The 18558-nt window shown below is 34.8% G+C and overlaps 3 protein-coding genes across 4 annotated transcripts; all 3 read right to left on the bottom strand.

Annotated features, from left to right (window-relative positions):
* Nucleotides 1-90: 90 nt before the first annotated feature.
* On the bottom strand, nucleotides 91-7053 carry LOC140968532 (DNA topoisomerase 2-like). The gene is made up of 19 exons (XM_073429530.1): nucleotides 6427-7053; nucleotides 5879-6171; nucleotides 5728-5794; nucleotides 5322-5601; nucleotides 5034-5233; nucleotides 4738-4947; nucleotides 4501-4614; nucleotides 4305-4415; nucleotides 4021-4185; nucleotides 3578-3919; nucleotides 3244-3377; nucleotides 2814-3174; nucleotides 2540-2726; nucleotides 2399-2448; nucleotides 1864-2292; nucleotides 1604-1781; nucleotides 1460-1527; nucleotides 1243-1342; nucleotides 91-857 (listed from the first exon to the last, which is right to left on the bottom strand). The coding sequence occupies exons 1-19, from the start codon at nucleotides 6994-6996 to the stop codon at nucleotides 268-270; spliced, it is 4449 nt and encodes a 1482-aa protein (XP_073285631.1). The 5' UTR covers nucleotides 6997-7053; the 3' UTR covers nucleotides 91-267.
* A 720-nt stretch (nucleotides 7054-7773) lies between these two features.
* On the bottom strand, nucleotides 7774-10329 carry LOC140968541 (AT-hook motif nuclear-localized protein 5-like). The gene is made up of 5 exons (XM_073429548.1): nucleotides 9777-10329; nucleotides 9187-9254; nucleotides 8813-8944; nucleotides 8329-8490; nucleotides 7774-8172 (listed from the first exon to the last, which is right to left on the bottom strand). Exons 1-5 carry the CDS (start codon nucleotides 10261-10263, stop codon nucleotides 7957-7959), a joined length of 1065 nt encoding a protein of 354 aa, XP_073285649.1. The 5' UTR covers nucleotides 10264-10329; the 3' UTR covers nucleotides 7774-7956.
* Nucleotides 10330-13325: 2996 nt separating this feature from the next.
* LOC140968468 (uncharacterized) lies at nucleotides 13326-16697 on the bottom strand. Of its 2 annotated transcripts, none has more exons than XM_073429424.1 (7): nucleotides 16496-16639; nucleotides 16149-16297; nucleotides 15932-15989; nucleotides 15306-15374; nucleotides 15126-15221; nucleotides 14015-14104; nucleotides 13326-13647 (listed from the first exon to the last, which is right to left on the bottom strand). In XM_073429424.1, exons 1-7 carry the CDS (start codon nucleotides 16499-16501, stop codon nucleotides 13561-13563), a joined length of 555 nt encoding a protein of 184 aa, XP_073285525.1. In that variant the 5' UTR covers nucleotides 16502-16639; the 3' UTR covers nucleotides 13326-13560. The 2 variants fall into 2 exon arrangements, with proteins under 2 accessions (XP_073285525.1, XP_073285526.1); XM_073429425.1 differs by having other exon boundaries at nucleotides 13330-13647; nucleotides 16559-16697.
* Nucleotides 16698-18558: the final 1861 nt, after the last annotated feature.

Genomic DNA, 18558 nt, shown 5'->3' with positions numbered 1-18558 from the left:
TAAACTTATCATAGAGCTGCTGGCAAGTTTCATCTAGTTTTAATTAAACACATAATCATTGTTTGAAGATGTACTGTTTAGGAAAAATGAAAAATATTACTTAATTCTGATCAAACAACTGCTTAGGGAAAAAAGAAGAAATGTTGCCAGTAGCAACAGTTACTCATTCTACATCACAAGGTAAAAAAATGTAAGCAAACTAAACAATGCAATCATCGATAACCTCTATTTTTAATGGGCATTAATTTGCGAGAACTTAAAAGTGAACTAATCCTCGTCATCATTAAAGTCAGAGTGTAGATCACTCTCAGAATCATCGGTTGTATCACTCTCGGAATCATCACTAATAACATAGGTCTGTTTGCCCCGGTTTGCCCTTTGAGGTCGAGCTCTTGGAGCCAGAGCTTGGCCGTTGTCTGCCACAGTACCAGTCAAAGAAGAAACGGAGTTTTCATGCTCTGGTGAAGTCTCCTCGGTTTCCATGGTAATCTCCCTGCCAAGAACAGAACTGCTTTTCTTGTTAAATGGAGATGCTCTCATTTTCATCACTTTCTTGTCAGGAGAACTATCGGCCGGTTTTAAAACTTCTGTGATCAGTTTTTGGCCTAAAACTTGAGACTGCTTACTGACTGGTCCTCTTTTCTTGGTCCCTGCAGGAGGTTTGGGGGCTGCTTTTCCAATAGCTGCTTTTTTCCCTGCCTTCTTTTTATTCTCTTCAGGTTCAAAATCATCGTCTTCGATTATCTCAATCTCGTCTTCATCATCAAGAATCTTGGAAACAGTTGACAGTTTCTTCTTCTGCGCAGCAGCCTTTTTGCTTGGTTCTTTGTTTTTCTTTGGCACCTCGGTTTCCATATCTGTACGAAAAACAAGGATTTCAATGTTGGATTGTGAATAGAATCATGCGAATTAAGTTTTATTTTGGGAAGAACAGAGTGGATAATACAATTTGGTCAAATTAAGAGACAAGTTCCCAGTGTTCATTTTCATGTTTGGGACGTGAAAACAAAACATATCTTCTATTGATTTTAAAACAATGTCAAATGTTCACAATTACGAACTTCATTAAAATGCGACTGCAATATCTGTACCGCTGGTCATAGGAAATAGGAGAGAAGCCTACTATATCACTAGGTTTGATAAGATTTCTGCATAAATCAAACTAAAACATGAACTCTGAAATAACGTAACTGAGCAGTAAAGTATACTTTGAGAACTGATTAGATGGCCCTTAGTTTTTACCTTCGGCGTGATCAGGAGAAGAGTCCAAATTGTATGAAGCCAGACGTTGTCTTAGACCAGCTATCCCGTCATAGTCGTCATCATCATCAGAGTCAGCAGCCTTCCATGATAAACAAAACCAGAGTCAGGAGCCCTGACTGATGTTCATTTATTTATTACTTAACTACTAAGTATTAATGCATTTGCACTCCGTGTTACGTGATCAAGTAAACCGAACCTTTCGAGCAGGAGCTTTCTTTCTAGCTGCTGCCTTGCTTTTCACTTTCTCGTTTTCTGCAATATTATCTGAAGGCAAATGTCCATATACTTTTAGTCACCTATTACGGATGTAAAACACAAATGGCTATTTACATAAACCAACCTGTTTCTGGAACAGAATTAATCAATATTTCATTTGGTCCAGCAACTTCAGCAGATTCTTTTTTGCTTGCCTTCTTGTTATTCTTACGTGGATTCTTCAGTACCGGTCTTGTTATTTTTGCCTTGCCTAGTATCTTCTTTCGCTCAATCTCTATTTGTTCCTCATTTTGCTCTAGCTCCTGAAAACCTCATTTAAGTAATAAAAGCTAGAAACTGATCACACCAACTGATTACTGGAAATATTGCATTCTCAAAACTCACATCAAGTTTTCTTTCAAGAGCATCGAGATCAGATAACCATAAAGACTTTATTGTTGCATTTTTCAGGTCCTCAACTTCTTGAAGAAGTTTATCTCTCTCAGTCCGCAGCTCCTGCAGCTTCTCCAGAGTTAAGGTACCAATTGCCATAGACAGCAAGTAGTCATAATCACTTGTTGAATCTCCTGAGCTTGTTGCCCCCGGGGAATTCTCCTCAGTTTCTTCTGCATCATCAGTTGAGCCTGCAATAAATACATCTGCAGAGCTTTTCTTTTTTGGGAAAGGAGTAAAACCCTTCTCCTTCAATTCACGCAACAAATCTGCTCGTTTTCTGTTGCTGACAATAATGCTTCCTTCCACGACACCCCGTATAAATCTATATTTATTTTCACATTTTAACAAATCATTTTCAAGGTTGGCCATCAAAGCTTTCTGCATAAACAAGTTCGTTGATTAAAACTTAATATAAAGCAAAGCTAGTGCATTAGTGATGCCAACATCAGCAACTAGTATTGAGATCTTAAGTAATGAGACTTACCTTTCTTTTGTCATAAAAATCGAGTCTTATGTCAAAAAATTCTTCAAGAACTGCAAATGACAAAAAGACGCCAGTGAAACATATTATACGTACATTGGAAGAAACCGTTTAACTAAAACATATTGATGGTACACTGCTTACTTTGTTCAGGGGTGTCATATTTCTTTATTAAACCGCTAGAATCAAACAAATGCATGTTACTGGTACTGATTGATGTGGTTAGTTTAAATTTCTTCAGCAAACCCTCTTGCTTAGCCAGCAAAAGATTGTCCGGAGACATACAAACCAAAAAATGAACGATGTCCCCAGTGCTATTGTCACTGCAGCCCTGCAACAACAAAAAAAGGAAAAAAATACTTTGTAAGAGATCCCTGACTCTTCCTTCACATTGTTTCTAAATAGCATGTAAAAACACCTCAATGAATGGGTCTTTGCTCTTATCATTCTCTGCGGCAACAGACTCCAGGAATTCCTTGTAATCTTGAGTCCACTTTCGAATTGGAAGCTCTGTTATCCTCAGTGTCACTTCATCAACTTCCTCTATGATTCCACTGATTGTATAGCTAACTCCTCCAGCTTCCTTTGTCACAGTTTTCTCGATTTTTCCTCTGAATCCTCTATACCATGGATTCATAGCATCCATTGGTTCATCGTGCAGCAAATGCCTCACATTGGCAATAATGTCTTTAGGGTTATAATTCGGAATAAAGGAACTCCAACCCGTGCCGATTCCTTCACTTCCATTCACCAATACCATCGGTATGATAGGGACATACCTGTCATGAAAAATTATTTCAGTTCTCAAATAATTGTGTTCAAATATATATCATTCACCCAAAACTCACCATGAAGGTTCAATACGCTGCCCGTCTTCATTCAAATAGTCGAGGAGAATGTCATCTGCCTTAGGAAACATAAACCTTGTAACAGGAGACAACTGAGTGAAAATATACCTTGCACTTGCATGATCTTTTCCACCCTGCGAACAAAAGCTTTTACATCACATTCTGTGTTGCAAGGTGCAAATGACGGATTACCAAATAACGGAAATGTTTGGGCATATATATATTCTTATATGTTTTACTGTAAAATCCATTTGACCATCTGATTAGATGGTATGTATCTTCAACATGAGAGCCAAAAAACTGAAAATATATGTGCAACTTTCCGTTGTCTTACCTGTCCTCGTGTGCCAAACTGACCATTAGGTTTAAGAAGATTTATGTTATTGCTGCCTATGTAATTCTGAGCCATGCCAATGATGGTACTGGCAAGACTCTGCTCACCATGATGGTAAGCTGAATGTTCAGATACATAACCAGAGAATTGGGAAACTTTTGCTTCCTTGATGAAGTTTCTCTTAAAAGAACAGAAAAGTATCTTTCTTTGGCCAGGTTTCAATCCATCAACCATGGACGGAATTGATCTCTGAAGATCAGCCATTGAAAACAATATAAGTTCCTTATGAACAAAATCTCTGTACTTGATAAGTCTCTCTCTATGATCAAGGTAAGTGCCTGGCTGCAAAACAAGAAATGATAGCCATGTGAGTCATGTAAATATGAAATTAATGTGAAGATAATCATGATGAAAACAAAAATGATCTGTATCCAGCTGCTAACCTCAAATTGGCGAAGCCAACTTTTTCTTGCTTCAATCTTTTTCTTGCTGAAAGCAAGTTCTATTGCCTCTCCATCTTGTTCATCCACCCATAAAAAATCCTTTTTGTGCAAACTAAGATCTCCAAAATACTCCTTGGCTTCCTCATTTGTACTCGTTCCTAACCCCTTCAAGGATAGTAAAGAGACAACAAAAAATCTATTAGAGAATACAAGGAATTTGAGTGACTTTGTTATCAGTTTTAAAGGTGTCAAGCGCTTTGTGCCCATTTCTTAGAGGCACAAACCTTGTAGTACTTAATAGACCAATTTCTTGCATTTGCCCCCAAACTTTCCTTCCACGATTCATACTCAGGCATGGTGTAGAATGACTTTTTTTCTCCATTTCTTTGAGTAGCCTAAAGAACAAGAAACACAGAATTTAGGACATAACAAAAACAGTGATTTTGAGTTGAAATACAAGAATTTTCTTTTTCTTCAAACCTTAACAATAGGAGTTATGAATTCTAACATAAATGAAGGAAGTTTGAGCAATGACGGCCAAAATGAGTGAATGAAATTGATTAGCAGCCCCTTGATATGGGAACCATCATGATCCTGCACTAGCACAAACATGGATTCTGGTCAAAGTTCCAAAGCGCAAAAATCTATGTTCCATATGAATTTTCAACATTGTGGAGATGGAAGAACAAAAGACGGTAACATAAAACAAGTAGATACCTGATCAGTCATTATCATCAAATGACCATATCTGAGTGACTTTACACTGTCATATTGTTTACCATGCTGGAGTCCTAAAATCTGCTTGATATTCTGAATTTCAAGATTCTGCGTTAGCTGATTATGACTCGCTTCCCTCACATTGAGCAATTTACCTCTTAGAGGAAACACGCCATAATGATCACGTCCAAGGACAGCCAATCCAGCAATCTAAATGAATATCTCCATGTGTTAAAATTTAAATGCCAGCCAAAGCAAAACAAGTTTTTTTCGAGCAAATAAGAATGGCAACTTACCGCAAGTGCCTTGGCTGAATCACCTTCTGTCAAGATTAATGTACATTTCTCAGAACTTTTTCCCCCAGCCTCGTTAGCATCAGCTAGCTTTGCAAGCCCATAAATCCTTCTGTCCTTTGATCCATCTGTTTTCTTGAGATCTTTCTTCTGCTTGAATTCGGCCCATTCCTCAATGTTTTTCATTATATCAGACTTGGCCACTGCACAAGTTGAATTGATAAAGTTCGAATCGAGTAAAGGACTGATTACACTGACAATATATTGGCCACAATAACTAACACCACAAACCTTTGTCCAAGAACTTTGAAGTGAATTCCCATGATGAACCAAAACTTCCTGCGCGAAGTGTTAGAGTCTCTTTTGTTTGAGAATCAAAAGCAGGATTGTCAATAAGAGCATTGACAAATATCCATAAATGATTCTTTACAGTATGTGGTTTGAGATCAAACTTCTTGTTCTTTTTGTTCTTGTTCTTTAGAACATTAATGAGATGGCCAGTTATCTTGTTGGTGACATAATCGACATGAGTTCCACCCTTGACTGTTGCAATTCCATTTACAAAGCTGACCTGCTCGACTAACGGATTCATTAACCATTTTTGCTCTCTCAATGATAATGTTACACCATTTTGACCAACATATATCAAACATAAACATATAAATGAACAGAATGCAAAAATATTATTTTTCCATACCTGTTGAAATTGTCCTTCACTTCGACTTATGCAAACCTGCCACCTTCCATGCACTTCCTCTTCAAATCTGCCAAATTGATGAAGCACATAAGTTCCCTGACCTTTGAATGTTAACTGACCAGAAATAATGGAAAAACATGACAAGAAACACCTTGGGAGCGGATCTGAACTAGATACTGAAGGAGATTTGAGATAAAGTTCACAGTAACTTGAAAATGATTTAAAATTAAATTGCTGCCCGTTCAATTCCACCTTCACTGTCTTCCCGAGGCACCCCGCAACATCAATTACCCGCTTTTTCATCAAGGCAACGACATCCTCCTCCAAATAAGTCATGCTAAATTTCGCCAAGTCTGGCTTGAATGAAACTTTAGTCCAATTCTCACTGGATTTGCATTTTGTTATCACAGGCTCCGACTTCTTTCCCATGTTATCCGAGAAAACCTTCATAATACCAGGGCATGCTAAAAAATCAGCGATTGGTCATTGACCGTAATACGCAATTAAGAGTTAAGTAAAAATCAAGAAATCAGCGTCTTGAGAATAGAATCACGAAGAAAAAAAAAACTCCCTAAATAATGCACGAGACTGGATTGTGCCAATCCAAATTTGAAAAATATAATTCAGAAATCAAGAAATCCCAAATAAAAGAAACTCGATAAATTCTAGCCCTACTAAATTTATAAATTGTCTTAGCACCTGCTTGTATTTCTTCTGCCTCTTTCCATCTGCAGTCTCAATCACAAATTCATTGGAAAAAATATTAGTGAGTTTAGCCCCGTAACCATTCCTTCCACCCGTTGTCTTCTTCTCATTATCGTCATAATTACTACTGGTCAACAAATGCCCGAAAATCAATTCAGGCACATAAACCCCTTCTTCCTGATGAATCTCCACCGGAACGCCGTCCCCGTTATTGTAAACACTGATGCAGTTGGACTCGATGTCAATCGTCACCTTGACCGAGTCCATTTTTGGATCCCTCTGCTTGTTGTCAGCGGCATTGACAAGGATTTCGTCAAAGATTTTGTAGAGACCGGGGACGTAGGAGATGGATCTCTGGACCATTTGTTCGTTCTCGTATACCCATAGGGTCTGACTATGCTTTTCAATGGAACCAATATACGTGTCAGGCCGGATGAGGATGTGCTCGAGCTGGGTTTTCTTCTGGTAGGTTTCTTCGATGGTTTTCTTACCGGCAGCGGTTACCGGCGGGGGAATGTTGGAATTGTTGCTGGTGGTGAGGGGGACTTTTCGGGCAGCGGCCATGGCGAAGGATTTGGGACAGAGTGAGTGCCGTTTGAGAACAGACCGAAGAGTGAGATGGTAGTGTTAAAAGGAGCGGGTTCACGGCTTTATCGATTTTGAATTTGAAATTTTGAATTTTGCTGGGTTAACCAATGCGGGTTTAGGGTAGGGTTTGACCCGTTTTCGTGTTCCACAACAAAAAGTTGCTCTCTTTCCTTGAGTTAAGAAAAATTTTTGTGAGACGGTTTCAAGGGTCGTATTTTGTAAGACAGATTTCTTATTTGGGTCATTCATGAAAAATTATTATTTTTTATGCTAAGAGTATTACTTTTTATTGTGAATTTTTTCAATAGGGTTGACCCGTCTCATAGATAAACATTCTTGAGACCGTTTCACGAGAGACCTGCTCTAAATTTTTTGGTTCATAAAACAATCGACTGATCTACCATGTCCATCTATCCTTTCATCGATCATGAATTCTCTTGAACGTAACAAGATTGAGATAAATGGTATTTGTTAAACGTCAGAATATGTTTACTCATCTTATTGATATTATAGGCTTGTGGTTAAATATAAGTTGGGATTGAAAACTTTTACAAATTTTAAACCTTTCCGCGGCTACTCATTCCTGAATGGATCTACGTTACATAATATATTCGTGTCTAAAGTTATTCTAGGAATCCAATCAAATTGTGCCATATCAACCACCAAATACAATAGTTTTGGAGACCACAACACCATTTAAACGGGAGTAAGAAATTCCATCCCAGTTTCTTTCAAAAGACAACACTTGACCCGACTTTATAAAAATGACAACATTGCATCTTTTTTGCTTCAGAACCAAAATTTCTCAACAATCCCAGAAACCTAGAGAAGTAACCCTTTACTACAACAGTTGTCATCAAACGCCGCAAATCCTGCAAGTTGACGGACGATTCATTTATATGCCAAACTGTCATGTGTCGATTCTGGATTGTGATGTCATCCGCGAGTCAAATCAAATTCAGGCTTGAAGTTTTTAATGCCAGCCTTTGAACTTGTTTCGGAAACATTAGGATGAGTAGGAGCAGGACTAACTGGGGTTGATGATTTTTCAGCAGGTTGCAGTAGTAAGTATTGTTCATCTTTTGAGTCACTCTCGGAATTGTTCTTTGCTTTTGTACCGGTACCATCGTATACAAAACTGCATGCAATCACCTATAGATACATTTCAGTCATACCACGTAATGTAACAACAGAATTTGGGAATTTCGAAATGACTGAGAATGTGATTTTATTAGGCCATTATAATTTTAATAGTATCACATCCCTTTCCAAATTTTACTCCGGTTCCATGTATGATTAAATATATACCTGCACGTGGTTTGCTGCCACAAGCCTACCGCCTATTGCACCACCAATTACATGGCCATCAGGGCTACAAACGGAAATGCTTATACCACCTGTTCTATTATGCGGACCACCACTTTCAGCAAGCAGGTAAGAACCGGATAAGCACAGTATCTCGAAACGGCCCTAAAAGGAAGAACTATCCATCATTTACGGCAATGAAGCTTCGGAATTATGAGTAATAGAGAACGATAAAAAAAGGATCTAATATGCACACAATTGATTGAAGCCAAAAATAATATCAAATGGATATGTTTATGTAATACTTCATCAGTTTAAATTACTAAATTGCGAAATACAGAGTATCTATTCTCGCACAATTACAAAACTAGCACAGCTTAAAAGAAGATCTTATGAAAGAAGTAATGTGGTGAAATTATATGTTATATCCAACTGAAAAAATTGAATTTCAAGCTTGAAATACAACTGAATAACAAATCATTTTAACCTCGTATGTTATGGCGCCAGAAGAGGTTGTAGGCTGGCGTAACGTTACAGCAGAAACTGATCCATAAGCTGACAAAATGCATAAAGCTCTGGGTCTTTGTTGAGCAAATGCCAATATTTTTGCCGCAATATCCTGCAGGGAATCGAATTAATACATCTCTCGCTGCATAATAATGCGGACAAAAAAATGTCGTGAAGCAAACAGTATATGTGAATGCATTGGCAGATTTTCAAAATAAGGCAAAGCAGAGGATTAATTTAACATGCACAGAGTATGATATGCCTGACAAATCAGGCACAAGTTCAAAAGAATGACATAATATGTATAATCGAACCACGATGGAGACTATTCTAGAAGATCGAGGCAGACCATACCTCTCCAGCTTCAACAAGTAAGACATGTGGTGTAAAAGCTAATCCAGCTGAACTGTTCATCCATTCACCTGGTGGGAATAAACTTTTATTCTCCCGGCCACGAAAAGGAAACAAATCGCATTCTCTTGTTAACAAGCAAGTGAAGTACTGGAACACAAAATTTAGGAGCTTCGTCAAGCATCAGCGGCAGGTTACCTTTACTAAGGAGCAAACTCGGTGACCAGTGCCTGTAATTTTTTCCAAGATTCTTGTTCCAAAACTGTCTTAAATCTTTCATTAGGTTCACAGGCAGAGGTTCTTATGTCATCATGATTACACGGACAGATCAAGGAATTCGAGAGTTGGGGTGACATGGAGCAGCAGTGAATGGATTTCGGGGACAAAATTTTTGGCAAATAAAACTTCAAAAACAAATTATTCGAAGGGGGGTATCCTCTTGCCAGATCCACTCAGCAAAAGGATATATCCAATTTACCGCACTATATCAATACTACAAATACTGAAAAAACATATTCAATGCATCATATTAGGCAATAATGACTTGAATTACATTTACGATAACACCACAATTAAGTCAGACAAAAACTAACCAAGAGGAGCAAGTTTCTGCTTCCACCCAGTCCCGGGTGGCCGCCCTCTCCGAGGTTTTTCCGCAGGTGGAGCTTCCTCAGAACATGACGTGGAACCCGACAATCGGGACAATCCTAAAGACATATTAGACCCGTCGGGTGCATATTTTCTAGGCCTACCCCTCTTCTTCTTCTTCACCGTTACGCCATCGTCGCCCCGTGACGCACTCGACACAAAAGCCATGTTCATCCCATGAGAATAACTGTGTGACGTGTTCTCAATATGAAATCCACTGATCCCTACATCGTGATGCACTGAAATGCTGGGATTCGATGACAGAGTTTTGAAAACAGGTGCAGGGTGCATCTCGCTGGTCGGTTTTATGGCCGACCCTGAAGCAGCGACATGGATATTTGGGCAGGGTCCTGAACCCGATCCTCGTAATCCACCTCTCTGGAGGTAATACGAGGCTGAACCTTGCGAAGTCATCCCTTCTCTCCCTTCCATGCATTTACTTAGTAATAAAAATCACAGTTAAAATACACACTTTTCTTTCAGCCGAGTGCCGACACCCCAAAATCAGAATGAAAAACAAAGAAAGAAACAAAAGTAAAACCCAAAACACAGAATCAGAGCACGACAACAGGAAAGCTTAAATTTTTCTTACAAGATTTTAGCGTTAACTTCAAGAAAGAAATCAAATACATCAAGAAATATTACAACTTTCAGGTTTAACATGATCATCAACGTCAAGTGAAGCATGGAAACTCAGAAAGATTGAATCTTGACACAAATTGAACAAGAAGAACACACATCAAAGCCTATATTCTGGAAATGCAGAAAATCCTTGGATACAAACCCACAATATCCTGCTCCGAACATTTCTTCAACCAAACTCAAACTCACAAAGAAAACCTGAGAGAAGGGACATCAAACCCTAGATTCGGAATGTGGTGGAGAGACAATGAAAAAGGAGAGGTTGGGGAAAGATGAAGACAAAAGTTGGATGAAATAGCAAAAAATTCTGAGCTTGGAATTAAAGTTAAGGAGATGACACTTTTGAATTTGCATAGCAATAATTTCAGGCCAGCATTGGAACAGCAACTTTTGTTGTTGACTATGACTATGACTATGACTATGACTATGACTACCTTGAAACCATTGGACAGTACAGTTGATGCATCGACGTATCAACGTGTCCTTGTCACCAGCGGCACAGTAGTTGTCTTGTTGAGCAAAAATTTATTGAGGAACCGGGTTTGCAGTTAGTTAACCATTGGCCTGGATTTTTTTTTCCACGTTACATATATTATTATTATTTTTAATTTGATCACATAATACTAAACCATTAACACGAAATTATTTTCAATTTCGAAAAATTGTTCGATTTAAAAAAAAAAATTATATTTTTTTATGTAAAATACGGAGTGATTTGAAAAGATTTTTAGTATGATAAAAAGGATAATTGTGGAATTAAATATTTTAGTGTCATATATAATAATATAGATGATATATAATTTTACATTTTAATGAAAATTGATATTATATGTTATTATAACTGACTAAGATTTCATTGTATTATATTGGGAAAAAAAACATTTCAAATGTATAACATTAAAAAAATAAAAAAAGACTGCGGTTACAAATCTTGGTGCCTGTGCATATTCCAATTTCTTTTAGGAAAAAAAATTAAAAACAAGGGACGGGGATTAAACAAAATAACAAGCACTCCAACCCTTTTAATGGAAGAAAAATAAAAGGAGAGACGAGGTTAGGGGCAAGTGCTGCTGCTAACCCCCGACCCTTTTATCGAGAGGCTAGGATCATCAACCCATGTCACAAACCTCATTTTATTACAATAACGTAAAACTTTGATTTTTATAATATTTAATTATTTAAATAAACCTGCTGTTCTTATTTATTTGTTTGTTCTTCTAAAATCAAATTCTTTAATTATTTATTATTAATTAGTTTCGATTATTTTATCTATTCAAACATAGTATCTTATTTGAAGATAAAATCTATCTTAAACTTTTATTCTTTCATATCCAAATTGTTGCATCAATTTTGTTTGCATATGTATAATAGGTTTATATCGGACAAAACATTTGTTTATTTTTTTTATCAAAATTATAACTAGTGGTTTATATTAGCTCAATATTATGTTTTGATTACACTCATAGTATGAACAATTATTGTTTCACGACAATTTTTACTCAATAATTGTACTTCTTGGGATCAATAGAAATATTATACATGACTTACTCTGATACCGATTATAGATCACACATTTTTCGTTCTACCAAAAACTATAACAATTGAGAACGGTAAAACTCAAATATTTTAAAATTTACGATAACTAAAATGCCGTGTTTCGATCTCTTTAATAACATAGGCAATCATTGATTCTCAATACTTTAAATGCAACATAATTTGTGAAAAAATAACATGTTTATTTTCGAAAATAAACTCTAATATGTGTGCTTGTTTTTATTTTATAATATTTTTTAGAAATTATTATTTAACATTAAATACTCAACGAATAAACATGCATGAGACACCAATATACTAAAATCCAATCGAGATAATATTATTCAAAATACTTATAAATTATTGGGAAATTTTGATGTAGTAAAATAAAAATGAAATATTGATTGAGTTGATCACAAATTGGTAAAGAATGACCTAAGATACAGATTCAATGTTGGTGGTGGGGTTGGTTTGAAGTTGTAATGAATACGCTTTAATTATGGAAGTAAGCACGATTTAGTATTTACATGTCAAAAAGGGACTCGTGTACAACGAGTACCTTGAAAGACACGGTAGACAGACTGATCGAGGGGTCTGAAAGTGGACCAAACTTGGCTCATTGTACTTTATTTTTGACCAATTCAAATTTGATATATGGATATTTTATTTGGCTTTTAGTTTGTATTATATTATTAGTGAGTTTTCTAATAGTACAATTATATTGAAAATTTTGTATTGCATATTTTAACACAAATAAACATAACTATAACTCTAAAATTTATGTTTTTTTTGTAAGTAATAAAATTTTATAACATGCATATGTATTTTAATATATGATTTTTATTTATAATCATTTTAGTTTAAGATCAAATAAAATGTCTAATCTACTTTTATCAAGTCAATCGTCCTTTTTTTCAAAATTATAATATCACATGCGTTAATTTATTATGAAAAACAAAACTTAAAATTGATCATCCGAACCAGACCAAACCAAAATTAATGATATGGTTTGATTTGATTATAAAAATTTCATGGTTTGATTTAGTTTGAAATTTTGTAAACCCATTATAATATAGTTTGGTTCGAATTTTTATTTAAAATTAAACCAAATCGTAGTTGAAGAACCTAATTTACATAGATGGTATCCTCGAGAACTATTTCTGGAGTTTTTAGATTCTTGAACTGCTGTGTATAAATCTACGGGTATGCTAATTGTATTTTTTAAAAAAATTATTAGCGAATTCATTTATGGATAAAAAACATAATTTTTTCGGTTTTTTCACATCTAACATAAATTTAGGTTTTATTAATCAAAATACTTTTTTTTAAAAAGAATTTACAATTTTACATGCGCAAACCTCACAATTCCTCCAACCCAACCTCTTCTTCTTTCTTATCTCAATACATGAAACTACTTATTTTATACTAAAAACAACTGAACCCAAAAAATTTATGCCACACAAATAATGAATAATACAAATTATAACTACTGTATCAGATCAAGCAGAAAAAAAACTACGGGCTCATACATAACTTGGGATAACAATATTACAGTCATAGAGACTGCGAATCATTTTCGTTATGGAATATTCGACTTTCTGCATCTTGACCTTGACTCCGGTTAGCAAAATCCAGGTAACCCTGCTCCAGTTCAAAACATTGTTTTACACTATACATGGATGGCCAAGATTTAGTGTATATAGCGCAAAAAATACAACTCAACAGCATATGAGAATTATATGATCAACATTTGAGATGTTCCTTTCCTTAGATTAGAGAACGGCTAATTTTACATTTACGTCGATCTAAAAGCTAGCTCTACAAGTATTTCACATAACTGCGTCAAGAAATTGATCTATTCTAGCTGTTGTATGGAACCAAAATTTGCTAATGTTCGATCAATGAAAAAAGTTGGCTTTCAACTTATCATTTTTAATCCTTTGAACTAGTTAAGTAGTCAAGGAAAAGATACTCAGCGACTCTGATTACAAGAGGTTGTCATTGATACCTGAAGGATTCCAACGGCAGCAAATTTGTCCACAATTGTCTTAAATTGCACTGGATGCAAATTCAAAGGCTTCAAGAGGAAATCGACGCTCTAGGTACATCCAGAAATGTATTGATCAGCAACTTCATCTTGTGAAAATTATCTTTCACAGGTAACAAGTTCCATATTAAATCCATAACAGAATACAAGCTCAACATTTAATGATACACAAAAATACATATACAACTTATCGAAGCAAATACGATGCATTAGAGTGTTTATAGAATTTAGAATAATATCTTACAATTTCCAAAAAAAGGCCGTAAATTTATAAGCTTAAATATTTAAGGTAACTCCAGCTTATTTTTAAAATGCAAAAACTCTTACTTTTTAACCTGTCAAAAAACTAAACATTGTGACAAAAAATCATTTTATAATTTACTAGAGTTTATCTTATCCAAAGAAATTGGGCAATTGTTTTATTCAAGGCAAATATTTTATAATATCTATAACATATTATATTTCTCGAGGACCGTGTCGATCGAGGACTTAAAATACATAACACCAGAAGTAGACCAAGAACTTGGATTAAGAAATATCGAGTGAATAAATATTTTGATTAAAGGTGGTTAATGATCTATAATTGTTCCAAGTTGCAAATGACACAATCATGCAAGTTGAATAGCTCAAGGAGTCTTCGGGGAACCAGTAGAATGTATAAATCAGTATCAACATTTCCACCTGCCTGGAGATAAAACATTGTGGCAATGTTAGTTTATGTTTCCCAGAAATGAAACATTTCTCGGGAACATGAACAAAAATACTCGCATTATTTTTCCCAGAAATACAGCTTTCCTTCACTCTCACATTTCATCGCCCGAAACTCAGACATGGCATTACATCAAAAGTAGAAATTATCTCCTGACGAAAACATAACCAAACATATATTGCATATTCGCATTTACCACTTAATTGTTCAAAAACTTATTCGGAGTTGTAGTGCTAAAGCTTTGTGTCATTAGTGTGTGCCAAGAATACATCAATAAGCAGTTTGATATATTTCAAATCCTTCAGCTGCACATACTACTAGTTATCGAAGGGAGTTTATATATTTGAAACGAACAGATTTCACCTTCGACGTGAAGCACTCATCCCAAAAGGTATAATTCAAATCTTCAAATCTCCCTGTTGTAATAAGGTCATCAATGAAAAGCTTCACTTGGACTGCCTGTCAAAGAAAGGCACCATGAAATTTATTATAAAACGAAAAAATGATGCAGATAAATGTGATATACAAGTGATCAACGCATACATTTCGGCTGTGCTTTTGCCTATCGAAAGGATAACCAAAAACGAAGCCTGACAACGAAAATTCAGAGATCTGCACGCATACGTAAAATCATCAGCGGCAATGATAAATTCAATTGATTATAATAACCAGCATCGCAACTTTGGGAAATACCTCCATCAATATGATCAAAGTTACTATGATATATTTGTCACTTAAAAATTAAACGTGAACTTAAAAATTGAAAATACCAGAAAATGCAATAAACAATTGCATAACATTGGAAAGTTCAAAGGAAAAAAGACAGATCTCCATGTGTATGGGAAAAGCATTACCAAAGGCATGTTCAAATGAATGCCTGAAACCGTAGCAGCAATATGCCATTTACTTCCTAATCTTTTGAAGATTCAACATTTCAGTTCATTTTTTCGTTAAAAAAATACGTGAGGCCTATAAAGACAAGAAAATTGTATTGATAAGCACAAAATTAGAATTACTTTGAAAGCCTTTACACAGGATTAAAAGAGACCAACAAATCACAGCGAATTTTTACCATCTACATTTAATACTTCAAATTTTCTCTAAATATTATTTTTTAACAAAGGGCAGCAAGGCAGAGAATTAATAATACAAACAGCAAATATACTCACCAGACTTTGGAAATCAGTTGCCATCAAGTCGATGTTCGTTTTTTTGCGAACCAAGACACTGCAGGGAAGCAACAATACACATCAGGTTATTCAAACTGATTCATCAGCAAACCACCTATCGATCATTATGAGTAAAGAACCTACACCACACTTACATTACAAAAAATAATAAATTATTCACAAATGCGATAGATAAAAAGTAATACAGTCACATTACCTCAAGGGTGCTGCAATTTTGTTATTGACGTCAGAAAGAGCGAGGCCCACGTACTTATCACCCACATCCAAGCCAAGCAAACGCCTTTTCTTTAACCCGTTTGATTTGGACAATCCTTGGAACAACTTCATTGGCTTTAAGTACTTCATCTGTGTCATTTGTCGCAACCCAAAAGTTTATGAATAGCATTGTAAAAAATCAAACGAATTCATTTTCACAAATTCAGGCTGAGATATTTTCAGTTAATCGTTTTATCAAACATTTTACGTACATAACACGAATTTCTTCAAAAAAAAAGAACCAAGAAAAAAGAAACAAGAGGACCAAATTAAGGCGAGCTATCATACATTCATATCGTGTATACTATAAGGATCCGTATATTTGTAAACAGAATTTTAGAAGAGGACCACCTTTGGGGAGAAAATGCGCCAAAGAATGTCGAAAATATTTGGAAATGGAAATTATTGTGGAGCTTCACTGTACGGAGTCGGTGATCAATTCGAATGAAAAATAAGAATTACAGCATAATAACTCGACATGTAAATAAATGTATTCAAATAGTAAAAATACGATATAAGAAGAATGTGAAATATATCCGATTTTATTTTATATAATAATAAACATATCATTATAAAATGCTTCCACACGATTTCAACTTTTTATTATACATTAAAACCATTGACTATTAAAACGATTTATTTTATAGAAAGTTCTTTTTTATATATATAATATATAATATTAGTAAATATTTGATCCGTTTTCACTTTTTAAAACATTTAAACAAAAAGAGGTTTTTTTGAGAGACGGTCTCACGAATCTTTATCTGTGAGACGAGTCAACTCTACCGATATTCACAATAAAAAGTAATACTCTTAGCATAAAAAGTAATATTTTTTTATGGATAACCCAAATAAGAGACACGTCTCACAAAAAACGATCCGTGAGACCGTCTCACACAAGTTTTTGCCTTTAAAAACAAAATGAAGTGAAAACTTAAATTCTACCACAAATAACATATTTGTTTAATCCACGAGTACAAGATGCAAGTTGGATGAGAAATTCATTTTTTAAGAAATATTTATTCATATTTGGGTAATTTTTTAAAGTTTATTGAGTGCGATATCCATCATATCTTTTTCCTAACTTACTTCTAATGATTTCATATAAAAAAAAATCAATAATGAGTATATTAAAGTTTATGAATCATCAAAATACATACTCAAGTTTGTTTTTTCCTGACTTACTTCTAATGATTTCATATAAAAAAAAAATCAATAATGAGTATATTAAAGTTTATGAATCATCAAAATACATACTCAAGTTTGTTTTTTCCTGACTTGCTTCTAATGATTTCAAGTTTAAATACAAGAATATTGGAACTTGACCATGAATCTTTGCCAGTTAATCAAATTTACATGCATCCTAATGTGTTTATACATGTATTTTTTTTAATCTACAAATATATAATGTAGTTGTCCACATTATTGACAGAACTTGAACATAAACCCGATACTTGTTTATCTCGGGCAAAAAAATTACAAAGAAAAACCAAATCTTCCATAATAAATTAAGAAAACAAATCTACCTATATATTGATTCTGTATGATTTTCAAAATTAAATAAAAGATAAGTAAATAAAAATAAACAATGTTTTTGTCCTTAAAAAAATTCAATAAAACATTTATAGAAAAACCATGATGATACATTATGTAAATGCAAACAAAAAAAAAAAAGTAATGGGTAGGATGTCGGTGGGAAATGGAGAAATTGACAAGAATAAGCATTTAAACCCTACACGTTCGAAATAGATCTGCATTAATCTCAACCCAAGTAAACACGTTTGTGTGTATCTATCTGTGTCTATTTCATATATCCATATTTATGTGCCTCCGCCTATACGTATACCCTCTGATCTTTCATTTCAGACTTTGATTCCAAATCAAGCTTTTATGTACTATTTTATATATTGCTTGATACACATATAGACGGCGTAATTGGTGTTTTGACCAAATCAGGTTCAGCTTCAGCCAAGTAACTTCTTCTAAGGTGTTTTTTCTATTCTTAATTGATATGCACCAAATTTTGGATATTGGTTTTTCGGATTTTTGTGTTATTCTATTATGGGTTTAACATGTCTTTGATTTTTTGAATGGGATTTTTTCTACTTTTCTTTGGGTTTTTGTTGGAACGGGGTTTTAGGATATATGTTGATTGACTGAGTATGTATGTTTTACGTGTGTTGACATAGCAAAAAAGATGTATTTTGGGAGGTCTTAACGAAAGTTGGGAGCTTTTGAATAATTAAAAAATGGGTTTGGTGCTTTTGAGTTTTCCAGATGTATTTTTTTCCTTCTTAAAGTAGCTCTCTCTGTATCTAACTTGTGTATGTTTCTCTCCGGCTTGGGAACTT

The sequence above is a fragment of the Primulina huaijiensis genome, unplaced genomic scaffold, assembly GCF_012295235.1.
Source record: "Primulina huaijiensis isolate GDHJ02 unplaced genomic scaffold, ASM1229523v2 scaffold37281, whole genome shotgun sequence".
NCBI lineage: Eukaryota > Viridiplantae > Streptophyta > Magnoliopsida > Lamiales > Gesneriaceae > Primulina > Primulina huaijiensis.
Note: the sequence above shows the minus strand (reverse complement) of the source record. Positions and strands in the feature narration are given on the sequence as shown.

Excerpts from the sequence above, each read along its gene's own strand:
- LOC140968468 (XM_073429424.1), bottom strand. Across the intron at positions 15,375-15,931 it reads CAACTGATTTCCAAAGTCTG|ATCTCTGAATTTTCGTTGTC; the intron begins GTGAGTATATTT and ends GTATGCGTGCAG. Across the intron at positions 14,105-15,125 it reads ATGAGTGCTTCACGTCGAAG|AGCGTCGATTTCCTCTTGAA; the intron begins GTGAAATCTGTT and ends GGATGTACCTAG.
- LOC140968532 (XM_073429530.1), bottom strand. The coding sequence starts at position 6,996 with ATGGCCGCTGCCCGAAAAGTCCCCCTCACCACCAGCAACAATTCCAAC. Across the intron at positions 4,416-4,500 it reads TCATAACTCCTATTGTTAAG|GCTACTCAAAGAAATGGAGA; the intron begins GTTTGAAGAAAA and ends CTTGTTCTTTAG. Across the intron at positions 2,727-2,813 it reads GCAAAGACCCATTCATTGAG|GGCTGCAGTGACAATAGCAC; the intron begins GTGTTTTTACAT and ends TTGTTGTTGCAG.
- LOC140968541 (XM_073429548.1), bottom strand. The coding sequence starts at position 10,263 with ATGGAAGGGAGAGAAGGGATGACTTCGCAAGGTTCAGCCTCGTATTAC. Across the intron at positions 9,255-9,776 it reads GCAGAAACTTGCTCCTCTTG|GTGAATGGATGAACAGTTCA; the intron begins GTTAGTTTTTGT and ends TATTCCCACCAG. Across the intron at positions 8,491-8,812 it reads CTGGCGCCATAACATACGAG|GGCCGTTTCGAGATACTGTG; the intron begins GTTAAAATGATT and ends TCTTCCTTTTAG.